Source organism: Phocoena sinus, chromosome 7, assembly GCF_008692025.1.
Source record: "Phocoena sinus isolate mPhoSin1 chromosome 7, mPhoSin1.pri, whole genome shotgun sequence".
Classification (NCBI taxonomy): Eukaryota; Metazoa; Chordata; class Mammalia; order Artiodactyla; family Phocoenidae; genus Phocoena; species Phocoena sinus.
The window spans coordinates 79,763,445-79,791,431 of record NC_045769.1 but is presented as its reverse complement, the minus strand read 5'-3'; the positions used below and the strand labels follow the sequence as shown (position 1 = coordinate 79,791,431).

General features: G+C 36.7%; 2 protein-coding genes across 2 annotated transcripts in view; both read right to left on the bottom strand.

Annotated features, from left to right (window-relative positions):
* The window catches only part of NEB (nebulin), a 277,224-nt gene extending 270,886 nt beyond the window's left edge, over positions 1-6,338 (bottom strand). The window contains 1 exon segment of the mRNA XM_032636744.1: positions 6,219-6,338. The gene's annotated coding sequence lies outside the window, so the exon portion shown is untranslated.
* ARL5A (ADP ribosylation factor like GTPase 5A) lies at positions 65-27,967 on the bottom strand. The gene is made up of 6 exons (XM_032636743.1): positions 27,619-27,967; positions 17,307-17,367; positions 16,701-16,848; positions 14,540-14,623; positions 9,466-9,617; positions 65-6,544 (listed from the first exon to the last, which is right to left on the bottom strand). The coding sequence occupies exons 1-6, from the start codon at positions 27,662-27,664 to the stop codon at positions 6,496-6,498; spliced, it is 540 nt and encodes a 179-aa protein (XP_032492634.1). The 5' UTR covers positions 27,665-27,967; the 3' UTR covers positions 65-6,495.
* Positions 27,968-27,987: the final 20 nt, after the last annotated feature.

Sequence of the window (27,987 nt, the reverse complement as noted above, 5' to 3'; positions counted from 1 at the left end):
CTACCATCACCAAGTCTGCACACATTAAGACAATAAACCAGAATGAAAACACTGACAACATGGATGTGTGAATAGTAATTATAATTAACCTTTTCTAAAAGAAAAGGTATATGTAATAGTACATAATAGGGTAACAATTTAACTTGTCTTTTTTTTGCTGTTCTTTTTACTCAAAGCATAAAGCAGAGACAATACTTTTTACCAGGTTAACATGCAACTTAAAAAAAAAGTTAATATACATATTAAACATGGAAATTCAGCAGTAAAATCATATTTGTTATTTCCCCTCAAACATACCTTAACATTATTCCTTTATTGCATTATAAACTAGGTCCTACTACTGGTCACCTGACCCAATGCCTTACATTTCTGGAACTTGACATTTCAGTCAGTTATGGACACAGGAATGATGTTACAAGTATAATGAAGTAACACACCTGCAAAGAAGCTGATTGCACTGCTTTACCAATGGAGAGGTCCCTATACCATCTGCCACTCCATCCCAACATGAGCACAAACATAAATATCCCCCAGCCACCCACGAAGTTGTCTTGTCAAGAAGGCCCTGAAGCATTATTTCCCTAGGTACCTAACATATCAGCACTGATGAAACAGAAAAGCACCCAAGTGCTCTAAGATTATCACTTTTTGGAATATTCCTTGAATGTACAATTTTCCTAGGATACAGAGAAATACAAGTTAATAAAATGATAAAGAGATAAGAAAAATCTTCCACCTCTTCTTGCATACAAAGCTTGAGTCAAAACCTTGTATCATATTAGAAATTCCAATACAACAAACCTAAAAATTTTCAAAATGTTTCTAATTAGTTGTATTAAATGCAGCTTCAACTATGTCAATATACATAGAGCACATATGTCAATATATAGAGACTAGTTGGAACACATTTTCATCTAGTTTCTCTAGGAAAATATAAGCAAGGAAGATTAATATCTACAAGATACATTTGTCATATTTAAAAATCAATATAGTTAGTAAAATATATTTTAAGCACAAACTAAAATTAGTATTCATTTTTCTCATCTCTAGCAACCAGAAGAGCCCTCATTAGACATAATTATAGCTTCCTTTTCAATGTGTTATCTTGAACATTAACCCAGAAAATATCTTTAAAAGTGCTCTGCAGGTATCACTTCCTCTTAAGGAACCACAGAGGGACATAATGTAACAAAAGACTACTCTAATCTAAAGGACTATTTCAAGCAAAAATAATTAGAGGACTTCTTTACATCACCAATGTAAGAAGTTTTGGAAGAGAATAGTATATATTATAATAATTAAAATCACATATACATTTCACTTTTCATGCAAGATTGTTTAAAATATAAACAAAATGTAGTTGTGAATCACTGAAAATACAGTCTTTGCCCCCAGAGTTTACAGTCAAAAAAGAAAGAAAGAAAGAAAGAGAAAGGAAGGAAGGAGGGGAGGAAGGGAGGGGAAAGGAAGAAAGAAGGAATGAAGGGAGGGAGGGAGGGAGGGAAGGAGGCAGGGGAAAGGAAGAAAGAAGGAAGGAATGAAGGGAGGGAGGGAGGGGAAAGGAAGAAGGAATGAAGGGAGGGAGGGAGGGAGGGAGGGAGGAAGGAAGGAAGGAAGGAAGGAAGGAAGAATGAACATGAGAAACATAGTAGAGTTCTATCAAATATTTCATTTTATAAGGAGACTCTAAAGAGGAAGGATTCTGGTGTGCACACACATGAAATGGCTCAAGATCTAAATGATACAACTTAAAATTACTAACCACTAAGTATGAGAATTAAGAGGCTACTCTTACACAAGCAACAAACTTTTACCAAGATTTTAAAACACAATATCATTTTCTGTGTGTTAGAACTATTTAAAAAGAACAGAAATAGAGTCTAGTTTTCTAGTCTCTGCATTAACTAACACCAGGGTCATGGAATATTTGTATTAGGAAAGAGAAAAAATGGTTTTGCTCGTGCTTCCTTAACCTATGGTTTATTCAGGGTTAGGATGGGTATTTTCAGTTTTGAGGCTTTTTAGTCAAACCAAGCAAAAATTATGACTTAAAAACCCTCAAGGCTGTATCATCAGTAAGCCAAGCACATATAATACCATAGAAAACATGTATAATTTATTAGATGGACTTAAAAATCAACACAAATCAGTTTTAGGCACTTGCTGAGTACAGACTATGGGAATTTTCTACCAAAGAACACAATATCTAGCAGGCAAGACCATAAAGATTCAAACTGTAGTTTTCAGAACAATACACAAGGGCTAGACATTCGATAAGAAATATTGCATAATTAATCCAACTGTATCCTGTTACAATTTCTTCACAATCCCACACATGATTTTAGGATTTAATAGATTCACTTTTTAGCATCCAAGGTTTTTAAATTCTCTCTTTCTTTCCTTTACTCCACCATTCTGGTCTTAAAATTATCGTACATTCTTTGAGGGAGCATGATATAGAAGTTTTATTTTTTGTATAAGTGGAACTTTAAAAAAGTATTATCTATATTATATCTGCATCTATAGTGTCAATACATGGTGATTGATAATTTTGATGTTTTTAAAGTCCATTTCAACAGGTTTATTTTGTAAAGATAGGCTTCTCATTACTAATTCCTTTCGACAGCTAATGTTTATCTTTGTTCTTTAAGTAAACATGAGGGAAAAAAATGGAATGTGGTCTATGGTTTTAAGGATGTGGGGATGTCTTCAGGTTAAACACTACATATGAATTTGGTCTGGCGTCTTTTATTCCTCAAAATGTAACTCATTTTTCATAATGGGAAGATAATACACATATAACTTAATCCCTTTCATGTCTACCCAGTAGCTCAAGGAGCTGGCAGTCTAGGTAGTTCTCTTATCTTTCTGAATCTACCTTTCAGTGTGAGAAGCTAAAATTAAGTAGTATTAAAATGTTAAATAGAGTATAATTTAAAGGACTCTACTGCTGGTATGTATTTATGTGCTGTACACACAGCAAGCCAGTCTTGTGATGTACTCAATAACTCTAATAATACTCTCTAATGAGCAAAGTGCAAATCAATGAATCAAGCCAGTGGAGGATAGCAAAGAACCAGAGAACCAACTTAGAAACTAGTAGTTTGGAGAACAGTGGATATGGGTAAAGTTTAGAATATCTCCAGGACCAAGATAATATATCTTTGTTGATGGGCAATGAAGATACCGGAGAGCAGGGGATGGCTGAGCTATGGGAAAGCCAATCCTAAAGCAAGAAGTTCCAGATTATATTTGGACAGTGGGAGTGTTCAAAGTTAAGTCATGCAAAGAAACCTTGTCTCTACCCAGCCTTGAAAGATGGATTGATTCTAGGATATGACTGGGAAACTGAGAGAAGATGATTCCAAAGTCCACAGATAATCTGGGATGTGCTATTACCCCCTATATACAAAGTAGGACACACTACAGATATATTCCCAAAAATGCCTGCAGAGAAAACTAGAAAGCTGTCTACAGTTTTTCTATGTGCACTAATATAAACAAATGTTGAGGTTGTCTGTACTGTATGTGGTTGCTGCAGTCACAGCAAGAGATGTAAAGTGCCTGTGAGGGGGGACAACAGAATCCCATTTCTAGATATCTTAATACTATACACTCAGACAGAAAAGAAAAGAACATCTCAGGGACTTCCGGCCCTTCCTCAGTGCCCTTCACTTCTCTGTGATCTCACTGTCACTACCTACTAGGCACTTCTTGAAGGCCAGAAAACAGAAACTCTTCTCTATTCCATGCCACGCTTCTAAAATCACTTTACCTGCATTAAAAATGCCAGACAGCAGTGCTGAAGCACTTTTTTATTCTTAAGGCAAAATGTCATATTCCCTACCCACTTTCCCCTGCCTCGCAAACTACCTGCCTTCAATGTATTCTTTGCCCATCCATGAGGGCCAAAGAAGATAGAACTGAAAAATTTCAAACAAGAATCCTTATTAGACTGTGTAAGATATACTTCCTAAATGCAATATGACAAAATTAAACATATTTAAATGCGTATAGCAATATGGTTACTTTTACGAAGATATCAAGAGAAGTTACACAACTTTCAAAATTAGTATCAAACACAGGATATTTAAATCCAGCCACATGTACAGAGGTATGAAGCTTTGTTCTTTTCAAAGCTGAGCATAATAACCCTAAATAAAATGTTTGTTTATACCCAAAAGTAGCATATTAAAAAACCAAAAGCATTGCCCTTTGCTTAATTCCACTTAAAAACTACATATAAATCACCAATATGACTATTCATGAGGCTCTCCATGTTATTTGGAAGTAATACTGTTACAATGATTTTGATGTATTTTCGTACACAAATTAAAAAAATTTTTTCCCATTGTAATTTTGGTTTTATGCACAAGTATAAAGGTACCACCTTTTTTCTAATGCTTGGCCTGGAGGGTAGAATATAACAAAAAAAGCATGTTTCATAAATGTGGTAAAAGATTTCATGCATTCTCATGATGCCATGTCAATTACTAAACCAACTGTAACAATGTAGTACATGCTTTAAACATCCAATTAAGAATAAATTTTGGCTAATACCTTGATGACAAGGGAATGTGCTGGTATATTGCTGAACTGATGTGGCAGCAATTCAAGGGACTAAACCATGGTTATTCAAATTAAAAGACAAAAAGGATAAAAGGTGTGGATTTGCTGGGCTACTTTACAGAATATTTGTCTGTGATGACACTGCAACATCAACAAAATAGATTTGGGTTTTTAATATACAAGCAATTTCTTACAGTGATTTGAAAAAGTATGAGGACATATGAACAAATAAAGCTTAGTAATTTAGGATTTACTTTTGTAAAAGCAAGTTCACAAATATTAAAATGTTATACTTGCATTTTGAACATTATAATATAAATATAAAACACAAAACATCTAATTTTAAATGCTGATTTCCCATGCCTGACTTGGATTTATATAACGAGTATTTTATATTTTATAGAAAGGAACTTTCAAAGTTTTGTCAATACTTATAGTACGTACTATTATTTCTCATCAAAATCTTTGAAATCTAAAAGGCTGGTATTAAAAGTAGTTTTTTTTTTTTTTCTTGAATATTCTAAAACGTGCCAGTTTGGGATTAGTCACCAGATTTTCAGGGCATGAAAGATATACCAACAGAGTGCCCAAGAATATGTTTTAACACATTTAGGATAAGTTTGTTTACATGTATAACAGAAATACCTTAGACTTTCAGATGCTGGAAAAAAAAAAAAAAAAAAAACCTAGCAAACATAAAAGGTTTTGGGGCCAAGTTACTTCTTAGTAAAAATAATACATTATGTTGATCAATATTTAAACCAAATTCTTAAAAGCATTAAAAAGGATTCATATTTTGTAATTGTCAAACAATGCATTCATGTGGTTTAAGATGATAGAGGAAAACTTACAGACACACAAAAAAACCCTCAAACTATTCCAACTCCTAAGTTAAGAAATAAGAAACTTTCAAATTAAGAAATTATCTTTGTTGCTTAGAAAATATGCTTTACTTTTCATCTCAAATTGACTTTTAAATGCTTGACATACAAGTTAATATCTAAAAAGACTGTAGCTAAATTATTTGATAATATTTATAGTGTGATACTTCTTCTCTGGGTAGACATATTTCATGCAACAGTTTCCAATTAACGCTGGAAAAAAAATCACTTGATAATTTTAATCACAATTAATGATTAACTGAAAATAGATTAACAATTTACTCAGTAAATTTAGATGGCATAAGGTCCAGTAAAGGGAGCAATCTGGTGATTGCTCAATGTGCAATTCTGCCCATTAGTAATACTAAGTCAAGAATATGACAGATATTTCACTCAGCTGGACTACATGTTTCCTTGTATGTGATTTGGTCAACAAAATATTAGGTACACAATGTCAAGCTTTTTCCTTTCTTTTTTTTTCTTTCTTTTTTAAGAGCAGCTCAATAATTTGGGGGTTGGTTAGTATGATACAGAGAACACAGGGGAAGTACAAAATGGCACTTACCACCAATGCCAGTACTCATCTCATTATGGTTATAACGAAGGATGTTATTAATTTTTGTGTTATTTCCTTTTTTTAAGAACATAAATCAAAGCCATTAACTTGAATTTGAGGTATATACATAATACCTACACAACCCTATGCAAAATACTTTTGATAATAAAGCTCTTAAAGTTAAAAATATCGTCCTCTCCCTTTGTACTTACCACAGGCTACACAATGTCCTGAGAGGATTCTTTTTGAGAAAAATGTCCATCACAGCTTTAAGACCTTGCTTTGGAAGGAACTAATGAGAAAGCAGATGGAAAGGTGAGACTTCATCTTTGTTTTCAAACAAGTGGTCTTAATTGTTCTTCTTATAGAAAAAGTTTAACTGTTTAAATCAGTTTATTATAAATATATCTAAACCATTAATTTTTGCAGCTTTCAGGTAAAGTCCAGCACTTCATTTATACAAAGTCTATGAGAACAGGTCAGTAGAGATCATCTAATCTTAAGTCGTGACATCATCCATTCAAGTCCTTGGCATAATCTATAAAGAAAATAAAATATCTTGATTAAGATATTTTAGCTATGAACTAAAAAGCTATGAACAGCAAACTAAAAGAAGATATCATTTTTCATCTACCTAAACAACAAAGATTAAAAAATCAGTAATATTCAGTGTTGGTGCTATTGTGGTGAAGCCATACTTTCACAGAGTGCGTCCGTATATTTTTGGTTCTGTTATGTCTCTAGTGCCTAGAATACTGCCTGACACATACAAGGAGCTCAATAATTACACAGTGAATGCCCACAGAAAGTAATTTAGCAAGAAGTATCAAAAATGTTTAAAATATCAATACTCTACCCCTTTTTCTACTTTCAGAAATGTATCCTAAAAAATAATCAGAGATAAAGACAGGTTTATGTATTTCGACTGTTCATGAAAGCATTCTTAATAGGAAAAAGTAAAATTTAAATGTCTGGCAACAGAGGAAAAATTTAACAAATTATGGAACATTCATATGATGAAATATTAAAAACTTCCTTTCAAAGACTATTTTACAATATGATAAAATGCTCATGATATAAATGAAGTAGAAATGACAGGATATTAAATATATAGTAGAGTTGTTAAAACAAAGTATGCACACAATATTTGTTACATCTATATATTTTAAAAATCTGAAAGAAATAAAATCTCACATCACTAACACCAGTTACCACTGAACAATGGGTAATTGAGCATAATCCAAAATACAGAAAGAGATATTCATTGTAGTAAAAGAATCTAAATGTTTAGTAAGAGAGAAATGGCTGTACATATAATTTTATAAGAAAATGAAGGACTGTTATGAAGCATTAACCGTTATCTACAAGGAGCTTTTATAGATATGAGAAACTATGCTACTATATTAATACTTAAAAAGCCAGAACTCAGATTTTTGTATAGCAGTCTAACAATATAAAAGATGATAGAAATAGAAGGGAAAAAAGGGCAATGAGGTAAATAAATGGTTGTTTTGGTGTTGGCCCATACTTTTCTGCCATTACTCGATTCCTTACTTTTAAACTACTCATAGAAAATGATACAAAATAATAAGACTAATAGGTGAGTAAATTATTTAATTCCAAACTGTTAAAGGTACAGTAGTTACTTAACAGCCAAGTAGAAACTGCGGTAAGCACTTAATATCCATTATCTTCATTAATCTTCACAACACTAAGACCAGAACCCTTCCCATATTACAGAGGGAGCCCAGGCTTAGAGAGGTTAGCAAATGGCAGAGATGGGAGTCAAAATGTCACCAATACTAAAACCAAGAATTTAGACCAAGGTGGTCAGACTGCACAGGGAAACAACAGTACCCCTCAAACCAAACATTTCTACTTGCCAAAGACCCCAAACTGAAAAGATACCATCATCTGTCGATGTCCACTTTTAAAAATAAAACTGCCAGAGTTCATATGTATCCTAACTAATGATATATCTTCCACACAATTACCCAAAGTATATAAGTTGAATCTTTTATCAATCCTAGATGATTTGTCTTTGCTGTCAAATTTAGTATTATAATCAGTGCTTTTGCCTAAAGACCTTTGATAGACAAAGATAATATATAAAGATATACCTATATCTATATATGCATCTTGACATGTATTAAACTATTCGACAAAGAAATATGTAAAAGATATTTTTACTTAAATAAGTATGTGGACAATTGGTATTGTCTGATTTTTTTTTTTAATGAACAGATTTGCTTCTTTGAGGATCTAATTATGCTCTTCCAAATATCTGTAATCAGGTAACAGTGGCTTCTATTACACTAAGATTCAGCTTCATCTCCAATTTTTTTTTTTTTTTTTTTTTGCGTTACGCGGGCCTCTCACTGTTGTGGCCTCTCCTGTTGCGGAGCACAGGCTCTGGACGCACAGGCTCAGGGTCCATGGCTCACGGGCCCAGCTGCTCCACGGCACGTGGGATCTTCCCGGACCGGGGCACGAACCTGCGTCCCCTGCATCGGCAGGCGGACTCTCAACCACTGCGCCATCAGGGAAGCCCCCCAATTTAATTCTTTTTTTTCTCTGCTTTTAAATATATACATGAAGGCTTCTAAATAAAGGTCTTAAATTTGGGGTTGAGGTTCTTCAGGTGTCAGGAAAGGGCAGAAGCTTGTGGCACAGATACATGAGTTTACCTGAAGTAGTAGAAATTCCCTTCCTTTTAAGACCACAGTGAAGAGTAAACCAAACATTGAATTACTGACACTATCTATCTATGCCACGTATAGATTATTTTATGTTATATATCTTACATATAACAATGCTAACAACCACTGCCTTCTTGAAATCCTTTCATCTCTGGGCATTAGACATGGGCAAAATTCTACTGCAGGCACCCCCTCATGCCACACTCTCTCCAATTCTAGCTCTTTTATTTTTTTTAAGTGCAGCAACTCCCTCTTGACAGCACTGATGGCATATCTGCACACTAGTCCCACATGCAAATCTTCTTCTATTTCAGCTTCTTTATGCATAAAATGTGAATTAAAAACAACTGGTCTACATGATTGTTAGGAATAAATGAAACACTCTATAGAAAGCACTCAAGGCAAGGACACGCTCAGCAAGTGTTAGTTCCTTTCTTAGACTATAGGTCAGCACCGCCAGTGCAGGAACTATTTCCTGACTTCTCCAGACACATGACAAGTCCATTTCTCAGAATTCCTACAGCAACTCTATCATCCATATGCTCACATGCTTTAGTTCAGTATGTTTATGTGTATTCTGTGTATGTTGTGTTTAATTCTTTACAGAACCAAGCTAAAAACTCTCTCACTGTAGACATGGACTATGTCTTACATCTCTCCCTTACAAAGTTCTGTAAATGGTAACCTTAAATATTTGATTTTAAAGAGAAATACATGTTTCAAAGTTAAATACATGCTATTCATGAAGAAGACATCTTACCCCTCGCCAGTAAGAGCGCAGCATGCCTGGACATGCCACTGGTGATCTTTAATAGAAGTTAGTTTCAAAAACTGGGAGATTTCTGCTACAGTCATGCATTCTTTAACATCTTGTTTATTAGCAAAGATTAGCAATCCAGCTTTCCTTAGGTCCTATAAAAGCAAACAAAACTGTAAGGGCCAGTTCATTTTTTTCATACATTTTCCAATTTAATTAACAGATTATATATGATAACCTTTGTAACCTAGAATTTCTCAACTACTTGACATAAAAGTATCTCATAGCTCTTATGATGGAAAGTAAATATCAAACTGAACACATTTAAATAAATCAATCTATACTTGTATGGATTTATATATTTCTTACATTCCTAGATTACATTTTTATGGTCCAAAGTGCTATATTTAACAAAGTCACATCTTCCAATTTAATACATATCTAACCCTTTCCCCAACCCAAAACTTCTATGGCTACTAAGAACTACTCTTTAGCATGGGACTCAAGAGCTTTTCAAAATTCTACTCCAGTCTATACTATACAAAATTCTACCCCACTCTATACTATATCTATACCTAAAGTTACAATCTTCTTCCCAGTTTATTTAGGAAATAAACTAAATCATTATATACAATATACACCTTAGGCCTTAGGACTTTTCTCAATTGGAAGGTGCTAACCTAAACCAATCTTATTCATCTTCTGAGATCTAGCTCTTCTATCTTTGTCCATGAAGATGTGTTAGATTTGAATATTTGATAGGGCATTCTTAGACTACCATTAAACGTATCAGATTTCCCAATTAGATAGTAAGTTCTACCACTTCAATGCTTCAACTCTGAGGTAAGTTCTTTTAACTTTTCTGAATCTGTTCCTCATAACTAACATTTATTGAGTATCTAATCTGAGCAAGTCACCCATGATACTAACCATTTCCCGAATAAAATCTCTTTAATCCTCACAAGACTGTTACAAGATAGGCTTTACTATTCCCATTTTACAGATGAGGAAACTAAGACTCAGATATAAGTAAATCATACAGAGTCACATAACTACTCAATAATAGAGCCAGGTTTGAGCTGAGATCTTCCTACTATAGCTGTTGTCCCTCATCTGTAAAATGCTGAGACCACCACCTACCTCCTGGGAATGTAGTTTGGATGAATGAATTACTATATTTAAAGCACTCAGTTCAGTACCTGGGTTTGGCGACAGTTCAACAAAGTTAGTTCACTTATTGCTCTGCAAATGAGGATTAGCTTTACCCTTGTGCATGCCCCCAAATGACTGATGTAACACTCTACTCACAAAGCAGACCAAAGGTTCTACGTCTCCTTTTGCTGTACTCTACCTTCCCCTCTCTCAACCATTTTTACAGCCGGGAGCTTCCTTGATAACCTATGGAAAGTTATGAACCTTTCCCTCATAAAAATGTATATATGTTTATGTCAAAAAAAGTTTAAGTATGATTTTAGGGTGTTAATAGATATCCTAAAGTCCATTCGTGGATCCTGGGCTAAGAAACTATGATGGATGCACTCAACAAGTGGATTAAACTCTCATAAAATTCTGCCTATATATTTTAAGAGATATTGAGGAAACTAAGGTTTTGGTGCTATGTCTGCAAGTTTTCACAGCTGTGTTGAATGCCACCTTCTTCTTAGGGATCTTAGTGGAATATTTTGGTTTCAATCATGTGTGTGTATGTTTGAAGCAAGAAAGTGTTCAGTAGGTTTAAACTGACATTGCTCCACATTATTTTACTCTTGTTAGAACAGAGTTTCCATGACTTCTTTGATTCTCTCTGATGCAAATAAAAAATATAAGTAGTAAATTTCTTATTTGGTTAAAAGGAGTTCTGCAATATGCTTTATATAACAAAGGAGGCTGGCTTAGTTACAGTGCCCTCTGCAGGATGGCAACTACACTACTACAGATAAGGACAGAGTTACTTGAATAGCTTGGTCAGAAAGGGATACTCTACAACATTAAGTTTTAAGACCTCCTATTCAATTTGTTTCAGCTATAGTTCAGTTCATCTGTCTATTTATATAAGGCAAAAATTTGAAGGGATGAACTATAACTAGTACACATATACATTATCAAGTATATGGATATTTTTTCTCTTATCCTAATCAGAACATGGAACAGTTATCAATAGTTGATATATGGCTGAATCATTGAGTAGATGGACTTTCCATGGGATTTAATTCCTATCTTCCTATCGTCTAGGTTTCACTATCTCTTGCCAATGTGTGTTGAAATCTTTTATATAGGTCAGGATTGCTAATGCTGGCATGTTCAGAGAACAAACACACTTTAGAAATATCTGACAACAGAAATACTCGGCATAAGTTAGGACACAAAGTTTACGCTATTTTATTTACAAGTAACCTATCTTCATCACTTTTAGTAACAAAATTATTTGGAGAAGGCCCTGGACTGAAAATTGGAAAACATAAGAAATAAAAAGTCATTTACTGAAAGGTCTAAAAAAGAGAAAAGAAAAAAAATCCATATTGAATGTACTTTTTCTAGATTTCACAGGCTCAAACTTTTTTATTTAGGGTTCTTGATTTTTTTTTTAAGCTATATTACCCACTTTTAAATATTTAGGAAGAGAGGAAAGAAAATATTCCTTTACTTTTTATTAAATAACCTCACAACCAATTATGCATTATGATAATAGTAGAAAAGAGATACATTGGGTTAAGGCTGTTCAACTTGACTTAACACGAGGTCAAAGTACAAGGTAAACAGCGTCTTTTGTACAACACCCATTTTAAACACTTTGAAAAACTTCTGCTACATATCAACTTCTGTTCTTCAGAGTCTAAAAATATTTTTTAGTTTAGTCAAGAAAATGAATAACAGCACATGAAAGTATACTTATTTAGCATCTTCTATATGCCACATGTAGTTGTCTGTTTGTTTCGCAAAGCTTCCTTTGTGAAGATAATTCCTAGAAGTTGAGTCATTCTGAATAAAATTCATCTATCCTTTTGTCTTTGGAACTTTTTAAAAATTCATGAGTGTCAAAGTTTTATGCTTCATTTAAGATGAAGCTTTCAGAAATGAATTTACATGTTTTATAGCTTTGTATTTAGTAATACATAGAAAGAATCATTACTGGTGATGATAATACGACTCTGTTGGTTTTTGTGGTATGCAAGAAACATGTGACCAACCCATGTCAAAGTTTGTTTTTCACACATTCTCATCCTTGATCCGGATGTCCCTCCCTCTCCAGAACTCTGCCTATTTGGCTCTTCCTGACCCTATTACGTGGCTTACTCTAGCTCCCAAGTTCATCTGTAATTCCCTTCTTCTCTGGTAATCTCATCCCTTCTCCTATCACTTTCCAGCTAGGCCCTATTTCTGGCTTTTACTTTTTTTTCCCAGCAAAGAGCCTGAATGACATGAATACCTAAATTCAAGTCCCAAAAACTACTGGGCCTCAGCATACTAATCCATAACAGATGAGGTTAATTGATCTATCCAAGTTAATGACCCAACTTATAAAATTCAATGACTTTGAGCCCTACTATTGGGCTTTTTATAATACTGATCCTCCTACATCCTGGCCAATTAGAGTAAGAATCAAATAGGGAGGATACCTGTTTACAGAGTAAAAAATATAGTCAAGAGACAAATACATTTTGTGTCTTACTTTTCTTTTTCTAAAGTCTTCATAAAACAACAATAAAACAACCCTTTGGTATAAAATGAAGAATGACGTATTCTTGTAAAATGCAAAGGGGAAATTGTAAAAAATCCTTAGCCCCCTGCCTCTTTTATTGCTTTCTGTTTCTCAAACTAGAACTGAAAGCTGTTAAATACATGTACAAAGGCAAGATGTGTTTTTTCTGTAAAAACCCCAAAGGGTTTAGCACAACTGCTAGAATCAGTCCAAAACAGGGGAAGGTGCATCTTGGTGGGTATGATCACCACAAGCAAAACATAAATTTCAGTTTACATAACCACTTTACTAAGTTTCCTTATGTCTGAAACATACCAAAATTCTTAATGAAAATCTCAGAAGCAAATCATTGAATCAATATTAAAATTAATATAAAACTTCATTACAAAGATATCCCAGTTTTCTTAAGCTTTATTAAAATTCCACTGAATATTAACTTTTCTATTTCCACCTTTGAGTTGAGAAAGTAACATCTGCAATAAAAGGCATGCAAAAATAATCAATTGCCACTACAGTCAGCCCTCCTTATCCGTGGGTTCTGCATTCAGATTCAACCAACCTGAGATTGAAAGTATTCAGGAAAAAAAAGTTCCAGAAAGTTCAAAAAAGCAAAACTTGAATTTGCTGCACGTTTTCACAGCATTTACATTGTATTAGGTATTATAAGTAATCTAGAGATGATTTAAAGTATACCGGAGGATGTGCATACCGGTTATAATGCAAATACTACGCCATTTTATACAAGGGACTTGGACATCCTCAGATTTTGGTATCCTAGAACCAAAACTCTGCTGATAGAGAGATATGACTGTTTTATAAATATTATATGATTTTACAGTTACTATTATCATTACTGACTATTATTCAGTTTATGTAATTTTCAAATTATGCTACCAGTAATATTTCTCAAGGACTAAGAAAATGTGGCTAGTTATAACAGTTTTGTTCAGTTAAAGAAACAATATCAGAAACCTACGAGCAACAAATTTAAATATTAGTCAGATAACTGAGTTACAATCAACACTTGCTGTGTGTCCCTGACACTGTAAAATCTCATTTCTAATGATAATCGTCTGTATAATTAATCTATTTAAAATGCAAAATGAAAGTCAACTTAGGTCTTTTTGGCCAGGAAAACTTCTAGACCAAATTTATCTAAGATGAATGGAATTAAAATACTACAATTGACTCCTCAATCTTTCTGCTGCTTCCAGATATGCTTCCAAGTTGGGAAGTGTCAAAATTATAAAGCAGGCATGGCCAGCAGATAAAGAATTTTTTTAAAGATTTGAAATAGTACGCTCATGAGAAAGTAGAAAGTACAAAGGTGATAGAAATATCCCACCCCCGTACATCTAATGCCAGAATCCTACTTACCTCATGGGCTAACATTTTATAGAGTTCTTCTCTAGTTACAGAAATCCTTTCTCTGTCTGTACTGTCCACAACAACTATTACAAACTAAAATTACAAAACAAAAAAATCATTAGTGATTACATAATTTGATATTTGTAAAATTTATCAAGTGTTTATTTGATTTACAGGCTAACAGCTATCAAGAAATTAGAACCTTATGGTATGGTATTACTGGAAAACCAGAGATACCCGCTATACTTTGTGAAACCTAAAGGTCTGATCCTGAATTCAGACATATTTACTAATTTTTAAGAGAAAGTAAAAGACAATATGATGTTATCATTCTTTTAGAATATTCTGCTAATATTCTAACCAATATGTAACATGTTTGTTTTCTAAATTAATATCTTGAATGCTAATGGGCCTATTTGCACCATAAGTCAGTAAGACAAAAATATGATCCTAAATTTAAGTTACTTCCAGACAGACATTATTTATTAATGTCAATTTAAAAATCTAAAAGAGGGCTTCCCCGGTGGCACAGTGGTTGGGAATCTGCCTGCCAATGCAGGGGACACGGGTTCCAGCCCTGGTCCGGTAAGATCCCACATGCCTTGGAGCAACTAAGCCCGGGCGCCACAACTACCGAGCCTGTGCTCTAGAGCCCACCAGCCACAACTACTGAGCCTACGTGCCACAACTACTGAAGCCCGCGCGCCTAGAGCCCGGTTTCTGCAACAAGAGAAGCCACGACGGTGAGAAGCCCACGCACCGCAACAAAGAGTAGCCCCCGCTCACCGCAACTAGCGAAAGCCCGTGCACAGCAACAAAGACACAACACAGCCAAATATAAAAACAAATAAATTAATTAAAAAAATCTAAAAGGGTATGTGTATGAGAATAAAGTAATGTGACAGTTAAAGAAACCAATTTTTAAAAATCAACAAATTGAAAGAATAAATCTATATCAAAAACCATGCTCTCTTCCTTATATAAGTGGCATAACTCTTTCCTGAACTGACGATGAGACCAGATGCAATCAAAGACTCGAAAGGAGCTGTGCAGGACTGAGCTACAGTGTGCCTCTTCTTCAATTCCATGAACACCAAAAGGCACCAGGGAAACAGAAGCAGATATAGTTGCTTTATGATGGCATTTGTTATGCCCAAGTTAATTCTGACTGCCTATTATTAGTATGTGCTATTTATTGTTTAGAACTAGCTTTTCATTTCCAAATAAACCACAGTAATTTTCAGGATCTTTTCTATTCTTCAGATTTCATCAACCATAATGCAGAAGGATAACAGAACCGCTACTTTCCCTCTTCTCTCACTTGAGACCTTACTGATACGTGGTTTTATCACTATAACACCTGTTCTACTCCAAGCCTTCTTAACAAAGCTATTAATTTTCAAGGTGTTGCCATGAACTTGATACCTGCAGCGTTTTATATAGGAATACCAATTATATATACTCCTCCTTCTCCAAAAGACATAATCAAATGCTTAATGGAGTGTTAGGGGATCAAGTCATTAGAGACACTTAATAGTGTCTTACTGACATAATATTAATCTGTATATACATTTGGAGATTTATTAACTTATAATCAGCACTACAAAAACAACTGTCACAGCCTTTCATCTTATAAGGTCTATATAGTGAAGCTCTCAAACGTCAGAAATTTTCTCTTGGCAAATAATATGTAAATAAAACACATGATTATGTCTAAATTGCTTTATAATCAAAAGAAAAAGAATTCTTTAATGTGCAATTGTATTGCATAAAAGAAAACACATAGTAAAATTCTGGCCAAGAATTCAAACCATCAGAGCCCTCGCATCTAACTAGGATTTCCTCTATGCAGACATAAATAAATAGTAAGAGAGAAATGGAATTACAAACTGTGAAATGGAACTCTTTATTAAACAAGTACTTAAGGCAAGCTCTAGGATCAATATAAAATCAGATTAATCAATCACCAATTCTCCCTACAGAGGTTCAGTGAGAATGGATATATATAACAATGACCCTGAAAGAGGGAATCAAAGATTCCACTATGTTTAAACTCCACTTATATTAACATACTGTGATATTTCAAAAAGACGAGCTATAAGAGTTCATATCTGGGAGGTGTTTCCCAGGCATTATATTCATAGAAGACTTAGTATATTAAGAAACATACCTCTGTGTTAGTATAGTAAGTGTTCCATGAAGAACGAAGAGATTCTTGGCCACCAATATCCCACATTAGAAAACGTGTATTATTAATCACTATCTCTTCTACATTACTTCCTATTGTTGGGGACGTATGTACAACTTCATTCATAGAACTGGGGAAAAAAAGTTCAAATATATTACAGTTAGTAAGGAAGCTAGATTGTTTGAAAATTTTTCAATTAAGGGATAAGTCAGCATCACCTACTTTTATATTTTGTACCCAAATGTCCCCTTTCCACTAGCTCATAAGAGTGAATGAAGGGTTTAAACAGAGGTGGAGCTAGGTAGTGGATTATCTGGAATACTCTAGATTCATTCCAGGAAACTATAGAAACAAATATTTCTCTACTCTCCACAAGCAAAACAACTGAACAACATGCTCAATGTCATATAAATTTCTAGCTCTCTAGAAACAGTTGCTTAAATTTGGCTCCTGGTTCACGGCCAACCTGCCTTTTTACAGAGTAACTTGGATTCCATATAATTTTTTATTGCTTTCATTAATCAAATATCTCTCAGGCTGAAAAACTATAAACAATAAAATAAAAAATCTTAAGTAGTTAGTACTTACAATTGGTAAAGGATGGTAGTTTTTCCCGCATTATCCAGCCCAACAATAATAACTTTGTGCTCTGAAAAAAAGAAAAACACCAGTGATTTATTAATCAAAAACAAAAATTTTCCTATTTCACCCATTCTTTCCAGCTATGGTATAATTCAGTACATGGCACTTTATACCTTCTTGTAACTCAAAAGAACATCACAGCAAGACCAGAAGTACGCCATTGGTCTAACCTCCTATCCCCCTCATTCTACATAGAGAACTCTCATCTCATCTCTCTGAAGGAAGCCAGAAGCACTACATTCTTTCCACTCTATGGAAGCCTACTCTCAGTAAAGTATCCCAAATGTAATCACAACAATTTATGGATGACTTGAGGTATAAATGTTTCACATTGGAAACTTAAGTTTACCTAACTAAACTTAACTAAGTCACTTAAGTTCTAAATATGAATTTTAGGCCTTAACTGGGTATGTATAGGTGAGATGGGATGAATGGGAAGGGAAAAAAAGGGCAGCCTTTTAAAGCTGCTGGCAAAAGGCAACTATAAGCTATCTGAGTACATTTGAACCATAGGGTCGTTCTAACCAAATTTAAGGACCTATAGCTATGGTGGCAGCAGCTTCCTCTCCCCTTGGCTTCTAAAGCATCACTTTTTCCAAGTTTTCTTCCTCTGTCTCTTGATGTTTATTTTTTTCCACTGATTCCTCTTCCCTGGGTCTTCCTTCAAACATTCACGTTTCCCAGAGTTCTCTTCTTACACTCCTCTCACATTTTAACAAGGCATCTTGGGGCCTATCTATTGCCGTGCTGTCTAAAAACTATCCTGAAAGACAGCAGTGTGTGGAGAAAGGTAATCTCCAAAGATGGCCTCTGGATATTCATGCCCCTATATAGTTCCCCCCTTAAATCCTGGCTGGTCCTATGACTTGCTTTTAACCACAAGAATGCAGCAGAAGTGACGCTGTATGACTTCCACACCTAGATTATCACACACCTTGCAGCTGCTGCCTGGTTCTAGGACAACTCCCCCTGGGGTAAGCCAGACACCATGTAACAAGTCCGACTACCCCAAGACTGCTATGCATGAGTGAGGAAGCTCAGGCTAATCACATGGTCTGATCTTGTGGAGAGAGACACACAGATGCCCCCAGCTGTTCTAGCCATTCCAGCTGAGACGCCAGACACACAAATAGAAAAGCCACCTCGGATATGCAGCCAGGTGGAGCTGGAGATGACTCCAAGCGCTAGCTGCCATCCAAATGTAATCAAATGAGCCCCAAGCCAGAACTTCCTAACTGAGCTCAGTGAACTCACAGAACCATGAGAGACAGTAATAAATTATCCCTTTAAGTCATAAAATTTATGATTGGCTTGTTACACAGTAATAGATAACAGAAGCAAGATGAAAAAATACATGTGGTTATGTGACCCTGAGCAAATGACTTATTTCTCTAACTCTTAGCTTCGTCACTGTAAAACAGGGGCAACACTACCTCTCTTTCTGGGTTTATGTCATGATTAAGACAGCACATGGGGTGTGCCTACCACCAAGAAAGACAATTCCTAATCCATGTTCCCAAATGTTTCCTAAGCTCCAATCTACCTAGTGGATAGACACAGTGCCACTCAACATAACCAAAAACCCAATATTCAAACCTGTTCCTAATTCTATCTTACTTAACTTGCCTAATGGTATTACCATTAATTCAGATGCCTTTGGAGTCCCTCAACCCGAACATCTAATTTGTCACCAAGTTCTATTCTACCTCAAAAATATATCCCAAACCTGCCTCCTCCCACTGTCCTAGTTGTAGTCCTCCTCATCTCTTACTGTACCTAAGCAGACTATCTCCAGTCCATCTTCCTATTGTTTCTAGAGTAATCTTTCTAGAAACAATAAAGCTCATAATGCCACTCTGTTATTTAAATGATGGCTCTCCAGTTTGACAGGAAAACAAGGTACAAGTTCTCAGCCTTGTAAATAAAGCCAGTCCCAAATGAATAGGCTTCAGCTTTATTATCCCTCACCACTACCGCCAGGTATCTAAGCTGGAGTTCAAGCTGTTCTCCCTACACAAGCTGCCACGTATGTTCACGGCAAACATTTCTCTACCTCTAAACTCATGGTTTTTACCTGTGCTGGAATTATCCTCTCCAATTCTCCATTTAAAGAATTCCTACTAATCTTTAAAGTTTAGCTTCCCAAGAAAAATCACTTTCTCCTGCTCTTCTGCCACACCTCGAAGACAGCACTTATAATAATTTACATGTACACTCACTAATCTTCTCAGCTTAATGAGGCACCCTTCAAGTATATAGATCACATGCTAATCATCTTCATATTCCTAGTAACTACAACTTTTTCTGGTGCAAGGCAGGTACTCAGTAAATGCTGAATTAATATTCATTCTATAAATAATAAATGCTAAGGATTATAACACCTAAGAGTAAGGAGATCTTTAAGAAAAAGCTTTTGCAGTCAGGTAGTAGATGTTTTCCAAATAGTTGACATTTACCATAGAGGGGAATTCCTAATGCTACATAGGTACCTCCTGTTACACAAAAATACGAAGATCAAGTAAATAGAAAATTTTAACACAATCCATTTTATCCAATCACTTATTTCTTTGAAGAAAGAGCAGGCAGCTTAGAACCACCAGGGTCCTAAACTGACATCACCATGCTCCCCCCACACAGGTTCTTAAAGGTCATTTAAAAAATGCAGGCCCAGTCTATCATCTTTAGAGATGACTAGGGGGAAGGAACTGAGAAAATGAAACTACCTGACAAGTGCAGTTTCTGCCTAAAGCAAAGTATGTAAGGTGACTGAATTAAAATCAGATTACTTGGGGAGCATGGAATCCCATCAAAGGGAGTGTTCAACGCTGTGGTGACAGACAAATCCATCTTCACAGGAGGGCCATACCTGCATCAGGGCCAGATTACTGAGTCCCTGGAGCAGGGTGCCTTTTTATCCGGGAAGTTTTTAAACGGCATGGCAATTTTGCCTGACTCTATATTTTTCTATGTCCCCAAATTAGGCATTCCCCTTTTGATGACAGATATCTTCTTCAGTTCTAGTAATACAAACAATGTAAACATTCTAATATAAGCAGAATTCATATTGGGCTATACTCTGACCGCTGACTTGGATGAAAGTTTTTTTAGTTTCTCACTTGAATACCAATTTGTAATCATATAATTCTTAAAACGTCAACTTATTTTTTTTTTTTTTTTTTTTTTTTTTTTTTTTGGGGTACGCGGGCCTCTCACTGTTGTGGCCTCTCCCGTTGCGGAGCACAGGCTCCGGACGCGCAGGCTCAATGGCCATGGCTCAGGGACCCAGCCACTCCACGGCATGTGGGATCTTCCCGGACCGGGGCACGAACCCGTGTCCCCTGCATCGGCAGGCAGACCCTCAACCACTGCGCCACCAGGGAAGCCCTCAACTTATTTTTAAGTTTCAGGAACATCATTTTGTAAAACCCTATGTATTAGCTGCAGGACTAAATTTAGATAGACTTGCCAGTACTCAGGAAGAAAATACAATTACTCTGACCAATGAGAGAAATGATACTCTAAAAACAGTACAAAATAGGGGCAAAAGCAAACAATACAAATTTAGGCAAGGATCTATGATAAATAACTACAGACTGACTAAAAAATGCATCTGTGTGTATGAATTATACACACAGAGATCACAAATACAAGAGCACTGTCTCTTACAAGGCCCTTAATCACTTAAGGAGGTTAAACACTTATTCTAACCATGCTACCATTTTTCAAAATATTTTGCTACTTTTCTCTTGCCATTGCTTTCAGAGCCTGAGATACACTGTTTTGAACACTCCCAATGGTGTTCTGAAGATGAATTTGATTTTAAAGGGGGAGGGGAGCCACGTGGTATCATCTCAGTCGTAAGGTAAAAGGCAGCTAAGACGATTGTTACCTCTTTGTTGTTAAATGAGGTGTGATTCCTAAATGATATTATTTTTAAATGTGTCTCTAAAGAAATTCTAAAAGGAGTTTCAAAAGGTATTTTGAGTAATAGTAAGATGTACCAGCAGAAAAACTATCTGGCCTCCTTTGCTTTTAAGGTGAAAACCCCATCTGGTTTTGTTTTTTAAAGTGGTCTCCTTAATTTAGCCATGCCCCATTGGACTTATTTCTTGATTTCAAACACAGTACTCTTCTACCACTTCTGTGAGGAAGGCAAAAAAACAACAACTAAAGAAAGATTCTGTATCATACTTGATCACAAGATGAACATGATAAGGTGAAACTACTGTGAACAAACCACTGTGCAATCAACACACATACACTGAGATAAAGCAGATGGCAGAAGAGGCTCACAACGGGATTCCGGCTCCTCCTTACACAAGTTAGTTGCCAGCTAAGGACAGGATGGAGGGAACAGTTTCAAGACACACCTTTTACAGCCACTGAATGAATGAATGAACTAGAGAATAAGCTGAAATTAGATAACATAACCTGTGGTAGATAAAGATGTAAAGTCTTGTTAAGTCTTTCTTCACTAGTACCTAGAAATAAAGGAAGCACACTGGGGAGAGAAGGTTTGGTGGACAATACAAGGCGAGAATTCATGTCTGGCATGGTAGAGAGTAAACAGGAGAAAAGAGTGTCAGAGATGTTGACAGGGGTAGTAAAGAAGCTACTCAAACCACTGTCCATACTGGAAACAACCTCCCTCTTCTGTCTATTTAATTTTACAAACACAATGAATTCCTGTCACCTACAAATGCCATAAATATGCAAACATTCCTCCAAACTCTTAAGACAGAAAGCAGATTTCTAAAGTCATTCAAGTGAATGCAAGCTAACATATTTGAACTCATGAGGGTTTTTTTTAGTGGTTAAAATATTTTAAAAAGAAAAAGAGGAAGAAAGAGTCTCACATCAAGCATGTGCAGAACGTAGAAAATCTCCAAGGAGCCACATGTTCTGTGGAGCAGTCTGAGATTTCTTTGGAGGGCATTCCAATGAGGCCATGATCCAGAGGTCCTTCACCTCTTCACCCTACCTAAACTCCTACAAGCCACATTCAATACCAACTTATATCTACTCCCTCCTAGGACTTGTCTCTATTTGAATATTTGTGTGTTTTTACAATAAAGCAGCAATGGCTATATAACAGCTTCCTAAGTCTAAGGTATAGCACATGGGTCACAGTGAGAACTATAAAATTAAGACATAATTGTGCAATGGGCTCAAAGATAAAGGTGCTGACTCAATGGTGAAGAGCCAGTTTATCCCCAACAATAGTGTTAGATTATTCACACTTTCTAATATTAAATCAACTTCCTTTGACTATCCTTAGGTTCTTTCACCACCCCAACTTGTGTCTCTCATTACCAGAACAATGTTCTATGAAAAACACAAATTTGTAGCTAAAAACTGTTATAATGCACTTCAAAACAAACATTCCATAGAATATATAATATGTATACAAAGAGATGTTATTATGGGAAAATGTAATAGAACTTTTGGTTATACCAACTCTTTGAAGCATGTGATTCATGACAAGTTTACTGCTTAGTATGGTTCTTCTTCTAGAATATCTATGCCATAGCATTCTTGCAGTTTCTCAGATAAGCCAAAACAACTATACACTGTCACAGTGCCTGGATGGAATTTTGAGTTATCACTTAGGCTTTAGTTTCCCAATCAATACTTTACTGTTTTGTCATGAAAATGCTTGTTTCCCTTCTTCACTTCCTTTTGATATACGCAGGCAGCCTACCAGTTCTGTTTACTGCCAGGTTCTAAGAGTCTATATATATATATATATATCCTACCAGCTACCAGTCAGTAAATTAAGCAAAAAGAAATGTCACTGTCATCCTGGAGGACTTCTATCTCTGTGAATCATACCAAAGCCAGAAAACAAAAATACTACAAATACTAAGGCAGATAAACTGAGAGTCCTCCTGATTCTTCATTCTCACCTCATATCCAAACTATCACTAAGCCCCGTGGATTCTGTCTCACATGGAGCAAAAAATCCATTTCTGTCAGGTTTACTACAGTTCTCTCAGGCCTTAACACAGAGCCTAGAATAAAGTTTGTGCTTAATAAACTATGAGTGAATAAATAAATCAGATTTGGAAGACATAAAGGTTAGAAGGGAGATAACTAATCAAGTCTCTACATACTAAAAATTCAATTTGCAAAATCTAAAAGTATCATCAATAAAAAACAAAGTTGGAAAATAAACTTGCGATTTATAGCAATGGTAGTGAAGTTTCAGGGGGAAAAAACTTCGCTGAATGAAAAGTAACAATTATACAGGGCAAAAGTAGAGATCCAATTAGGAAACATAAACCACATAGCAATTTGAACTTTCAAAGTTTAATTTAAAGAAAATAACTACTACAGAGGATTGGAGTAATGAGGGATTGGCTAACAAGAAGTAACTCTAAAGATTAAAGGAATGACAAATACACGGAGCATTCCCTATCTCTAGGGCTGAGAGCTTCCCCCAATTCCCCAGGACTGAGATGCAGACCTTGCTGAGGGCTTGGCCAGGGCTCACTGAATGTCAGAGAAGTAGCTAAGCAAACTTGCCAGTGGATCTTTCTGGAAATCCTCCCTCTAGGATGCTGGGGAAAACTGTTCATTGGGAGGTTATTTCACTGGAGGGACTCCATTCTGAGACCAACCGAAGTGGGTGCTAGAAGAAGCTGCTGCTGACCACTACACAGTGCAAGAGCCAGCCACTCGAGATGTCCACACTGCATGAGCAGGACAGACCCTGCTGAGCAGCACGCCATATCCAGGAAGAAAAATCCTCTCCTCCTTCAGGGTCCCTCCAATGCCGTCTACCGACAGAGCCTAACACCGTGCCAAAGGGCAAAAGAAAAATACTTAAAGGACCCAGTTCTGTATCCACAGAGCATGCAAAAAGGGTGAATTTGGAGCTAAAATTTTTAATAGCAGGCACAGTTCACCCCTTTGGCTACTCAGCTTCTATATGTACTCTTCTGCACTTCTGAATTCCCACACAATGAAAAAAAACAACAGAAGCTGAGGTGCCTTTCCCAGCACCAGGTCTTGCAGCACAGGGAGCTTGTCCAGAACTCATTCACAACGTATCATTCCTTTTCTAAGAACCAATCGGAAGAATGAAACAAGGCTATCCATGAGGAAACTTCACAACTTCTTTCATAGTTCATAGTAGTGTCTGAAAGTTCTTCCTTTTACCTAACACAAATCCTTCTTATACAAAGGAAGTTTTGTTTTGTTTTGTTTCAAGAGCACTGACTCAGGCACTAGACTACCTTGGTTAAAATCTCTATCTAAAAGGTCTATCACTTTTAATTGTAGTGCCTGAAGCAAGGTACCTAATGTTTCTTTGCCCCTTTAAAATGGGGGAGAATATCTGCCTCACAGGGTTGTGGTTAAGAGTAAATCAATTAAGACTAAATCAACTGCATGAAACATGTAGAACCTAACGTTGCATGCCAGTATTAACTGCTATTATTTTATCTATAAAGATGAAGTTAGCTTATTTTCTGTCTCCCCACATAAAGGCAGGGGGTCTTGTTTGTTTTGTTCCTTGTCTATCCCCACCATCTAGAACAGTCCCCCAGCACAAAATAGGTGTTCAAAATACGTGTTTAATAAACAAACCGAGTACTGATCATAAGTCCTTCTATACTAAAAGATACTAATGGCAACTCTTCAAAGTCCTAAAGTTGTAAACACTTATAGTTTAGTAACTGAGAAACACCTTTGGGGGGAGAGGGGATTTCATACAAAAAAATGATGTCAGTCACTTCTTTAAGACCAGTGTCAGCAGCATATTTCTGCAGTATTTTAACTCTGGCATTTACCAGTTGCGTCGTCTAGGAAAATCATTCCACTGGTACCTCAGTTTCCTCTTTTCAGGAGAAAAGAATAACTACTTCGAAGGACTGTAGAAACGTTTAAAAATGATATATACAACAGCATCTAGGACAAAGTTTGTACCCTACTGATTTAAATATCACCTAAATGGAACCTCTGGTTTTTCAAGTTTGAGCAATATGCAATTAGGTTTCACTGTGTACTCATATTTTAAGCTTAAACTGAAAGAGTTGTTTTTAAAGGGAGCTCAAAAAAAATAAAGAGAGAGAGAGAGAGAGATGTTACAGTTTGTTTCATCAGCATAGCAAATTCTGTAATCCCCCAAAACTTCCTTCCAACAGTTTATGTGAAAAGAACATAGGACTGTGTTCTGTATCTTCTGAACGTAAAATAAAGCATCCAAGATATATCTAACACACATATATATACCCAGTTTAATACAGAACTAAAAAGACCAACAAGTACCTGACATTAGATTTAATGCTGAATATTTTTTAAAGTGACCCTGCTGATAAGACAACCACATCATTTAACAGGAGAGAAATAGTTTATTCACATTTTCACAATATTGACATCTAAATTTTTAGAACTTAACTTCATTAATTTCTCTTACTATTAATTCCCAACACTGAAATAAATGTCCAGTCAAAAATTACCACAAAATACAGGTAATAAGAACACTACTCAGCGATTGCTAGTGGTAACAAAGCACACATCATTATTTACTACTGGCAAGTAGCTGTTGGCAAAGTTCTAATTCATTCTTAAGTTACAGAGACAAATAGTTTTATCATTGACTCAAAATAGAAAGTGGAAATACCGAATTTTTCTTGCAGGACTAGAGCTCAATTAACAAGCAAAGCCTTTCTAAATTTCACAGCAGAGTTGAAATACTAGCTTTGCTAAAAATAATACAAAATTATGGATTTAAAAACTAGAATAGATCTTATCTACTATAAGCACCACCAGTATTACAGCAATGTTAAGTTTCAATTCTTAAGACCTACACATTAAGTTTTTAGGATTTGTGGGCTCCACAGTCACACAGTCAAGATCCCTGCTATGCTAGGTGAGACCCGGACCCAGAGAGGTTAAGTGACTGGCTCCCACTCACCCTTCTCTCAACAGAAACAGCTAGCCAGAGACAGTGTAGATTAGAACTGGCTTTCTCCAGTTTATGAAAATTCTCCATATCATTTGAAAATCATTTGAAATACTGCTCTTCCATTCACTATCATGTGATCGACACCATCATCTTTATATTTTTAAAAGATACACTAGAGATCGATCACAAGTTCCAGTTCTGCTCCCTCCCAATCGCCTTCTTACAGCAGCAGCTGGATAACGAAGGAGGAGGCGGAGATGCTTGTACATAATAGATGCCACCATTCATTTAAGTCTTTACTGGAAAACTTTGGGCTGTGACACCACCACCAGCTTACACAAGAGAAAAACACAAACTAAGTTACTGACAGCCAGGATGATGAATCACCCTACTTGAGTTAAAAAGAACAAAAGTACACCAGTAACTAGAGTGTATCTTAATGACTATGGACTCTTTTTGTTAAAATTGTATCTTCTTTCCCCAGTTTTACACTTATTTTGTAACAAATTTCAATAAATCTGATATGCATTTCAAGGCAATGTTTGAGCTTAGATGAACTTAAGCATCTCTTTATAATATACTCCATACCTGGTAACTTAGTCGTTACCTACAGTTAACAAATGTTTCATATGATATGATTTTTAAGTGCTTTTGGCGAAACATTTTACCATTTTTTAATCCAGCCCCCCAAAACCTCTAAATAAGCAACACGAGTAGGAAACTGACCTTAAGCTTAACCTTAAACACAGATATCAATATGGCAAGAGGAGAGAGGACCATCACTACTGAGGATGCAGAAGAATCTCCCCAAAGCGGGGAAGGGCGGGGTGGAGGTGGAGGGCAGGCTCATAAACCTGAATGTACTGGTCAAGCCAAGAGCGATTCCTCAGGTTTTACCGCATTCTGTAATCCTCGGGTGCTCAGTGGTGCGGCTGGGGCCACAACCTGTAACCTTCATCCCAGAGAACCCCAGCATTTCTCAGTGCTGTGCAAACCCAACTGCTGAAGGAAAAAGGACTGAAACGTGGACCAAGCGGGGCCACTCAGGGGCGTCGGACGTGAGGCAAGAAACCCTCTCCACTCCCAATCGAAATCGGAGCAATGGGTGTATTTGAGGCATGATTTCTTAGGAAGCTCTCCTAAGACAAAGGGCTGCGAGTCGGGAGTTTCCCGAGCTGGGAGTGAAAGCGAACAGCCCCAAGGCCCGCAGCCGCAGCAGCCCGCACCCAGCGCAGAGAGCGCGCGCCACCGCGCCGCCCACACTCCGGAAGTATTCGGAGACCCCCACCCACCCGGCCAGGGCTGACGCTCTCCCTAACCCGTACGCGCTCGGCCCAAGCCCCTCACCCTGGTGATTGAACAGTCTCCATATCCTGGTGAAGAGAATTCCCATTCTCGGGCAGCGGACCCCCCTCCAGCCACCCCGGCCGCCTGGCCTCCCCCGGCTCAGGCTCAAGGGGAGGAGAGAGACGCGCCGGAGCCTCCGTCTCTGCCGCTGCTGCTCCTGCGCTGGCCGTCGGCCCGCTTCCTAGGAACCGGAGGGAGGCCGAAGCCCAGGACGCCCTGTCGTGCGCGAGGACCCGCCGCTGCCGCCGCGGCTCCCGCCTGACTCGCGGACATCGCCGCCGCGTTGTCTGCGGCGAGCCTCGCAGGCCACCGTCCTCCCACAGCTCCTCTCGGGCAGCTGAGGCGGCGACTACCGGGCGAGTGGGGGAG

Bases quoted from the DNA above. Each gene is read 5' to 3' on its own strand.
- ARL5A (XM_032636743.1), bottom strand. From the start codon at position 27,664: ATGGGAATTCTCTTCACCAGGATATGGAGACTGTTCAATCACCAGG. The intron at 14,624-16,700 runs GTATGTTTCTTA...TTGTAATTTTAG, and splicing joins CTTACTATACTAACACAGAG to TTTGTAATAGTTGTTGTGGA. The intron at 9,618-14,539 runs GTAAGTAGGATT...TTGCTTTTATAG, and splicing joins ATAAAATGTTAGCCCATGAG to GACCTAAGGAAAGCTGGATT.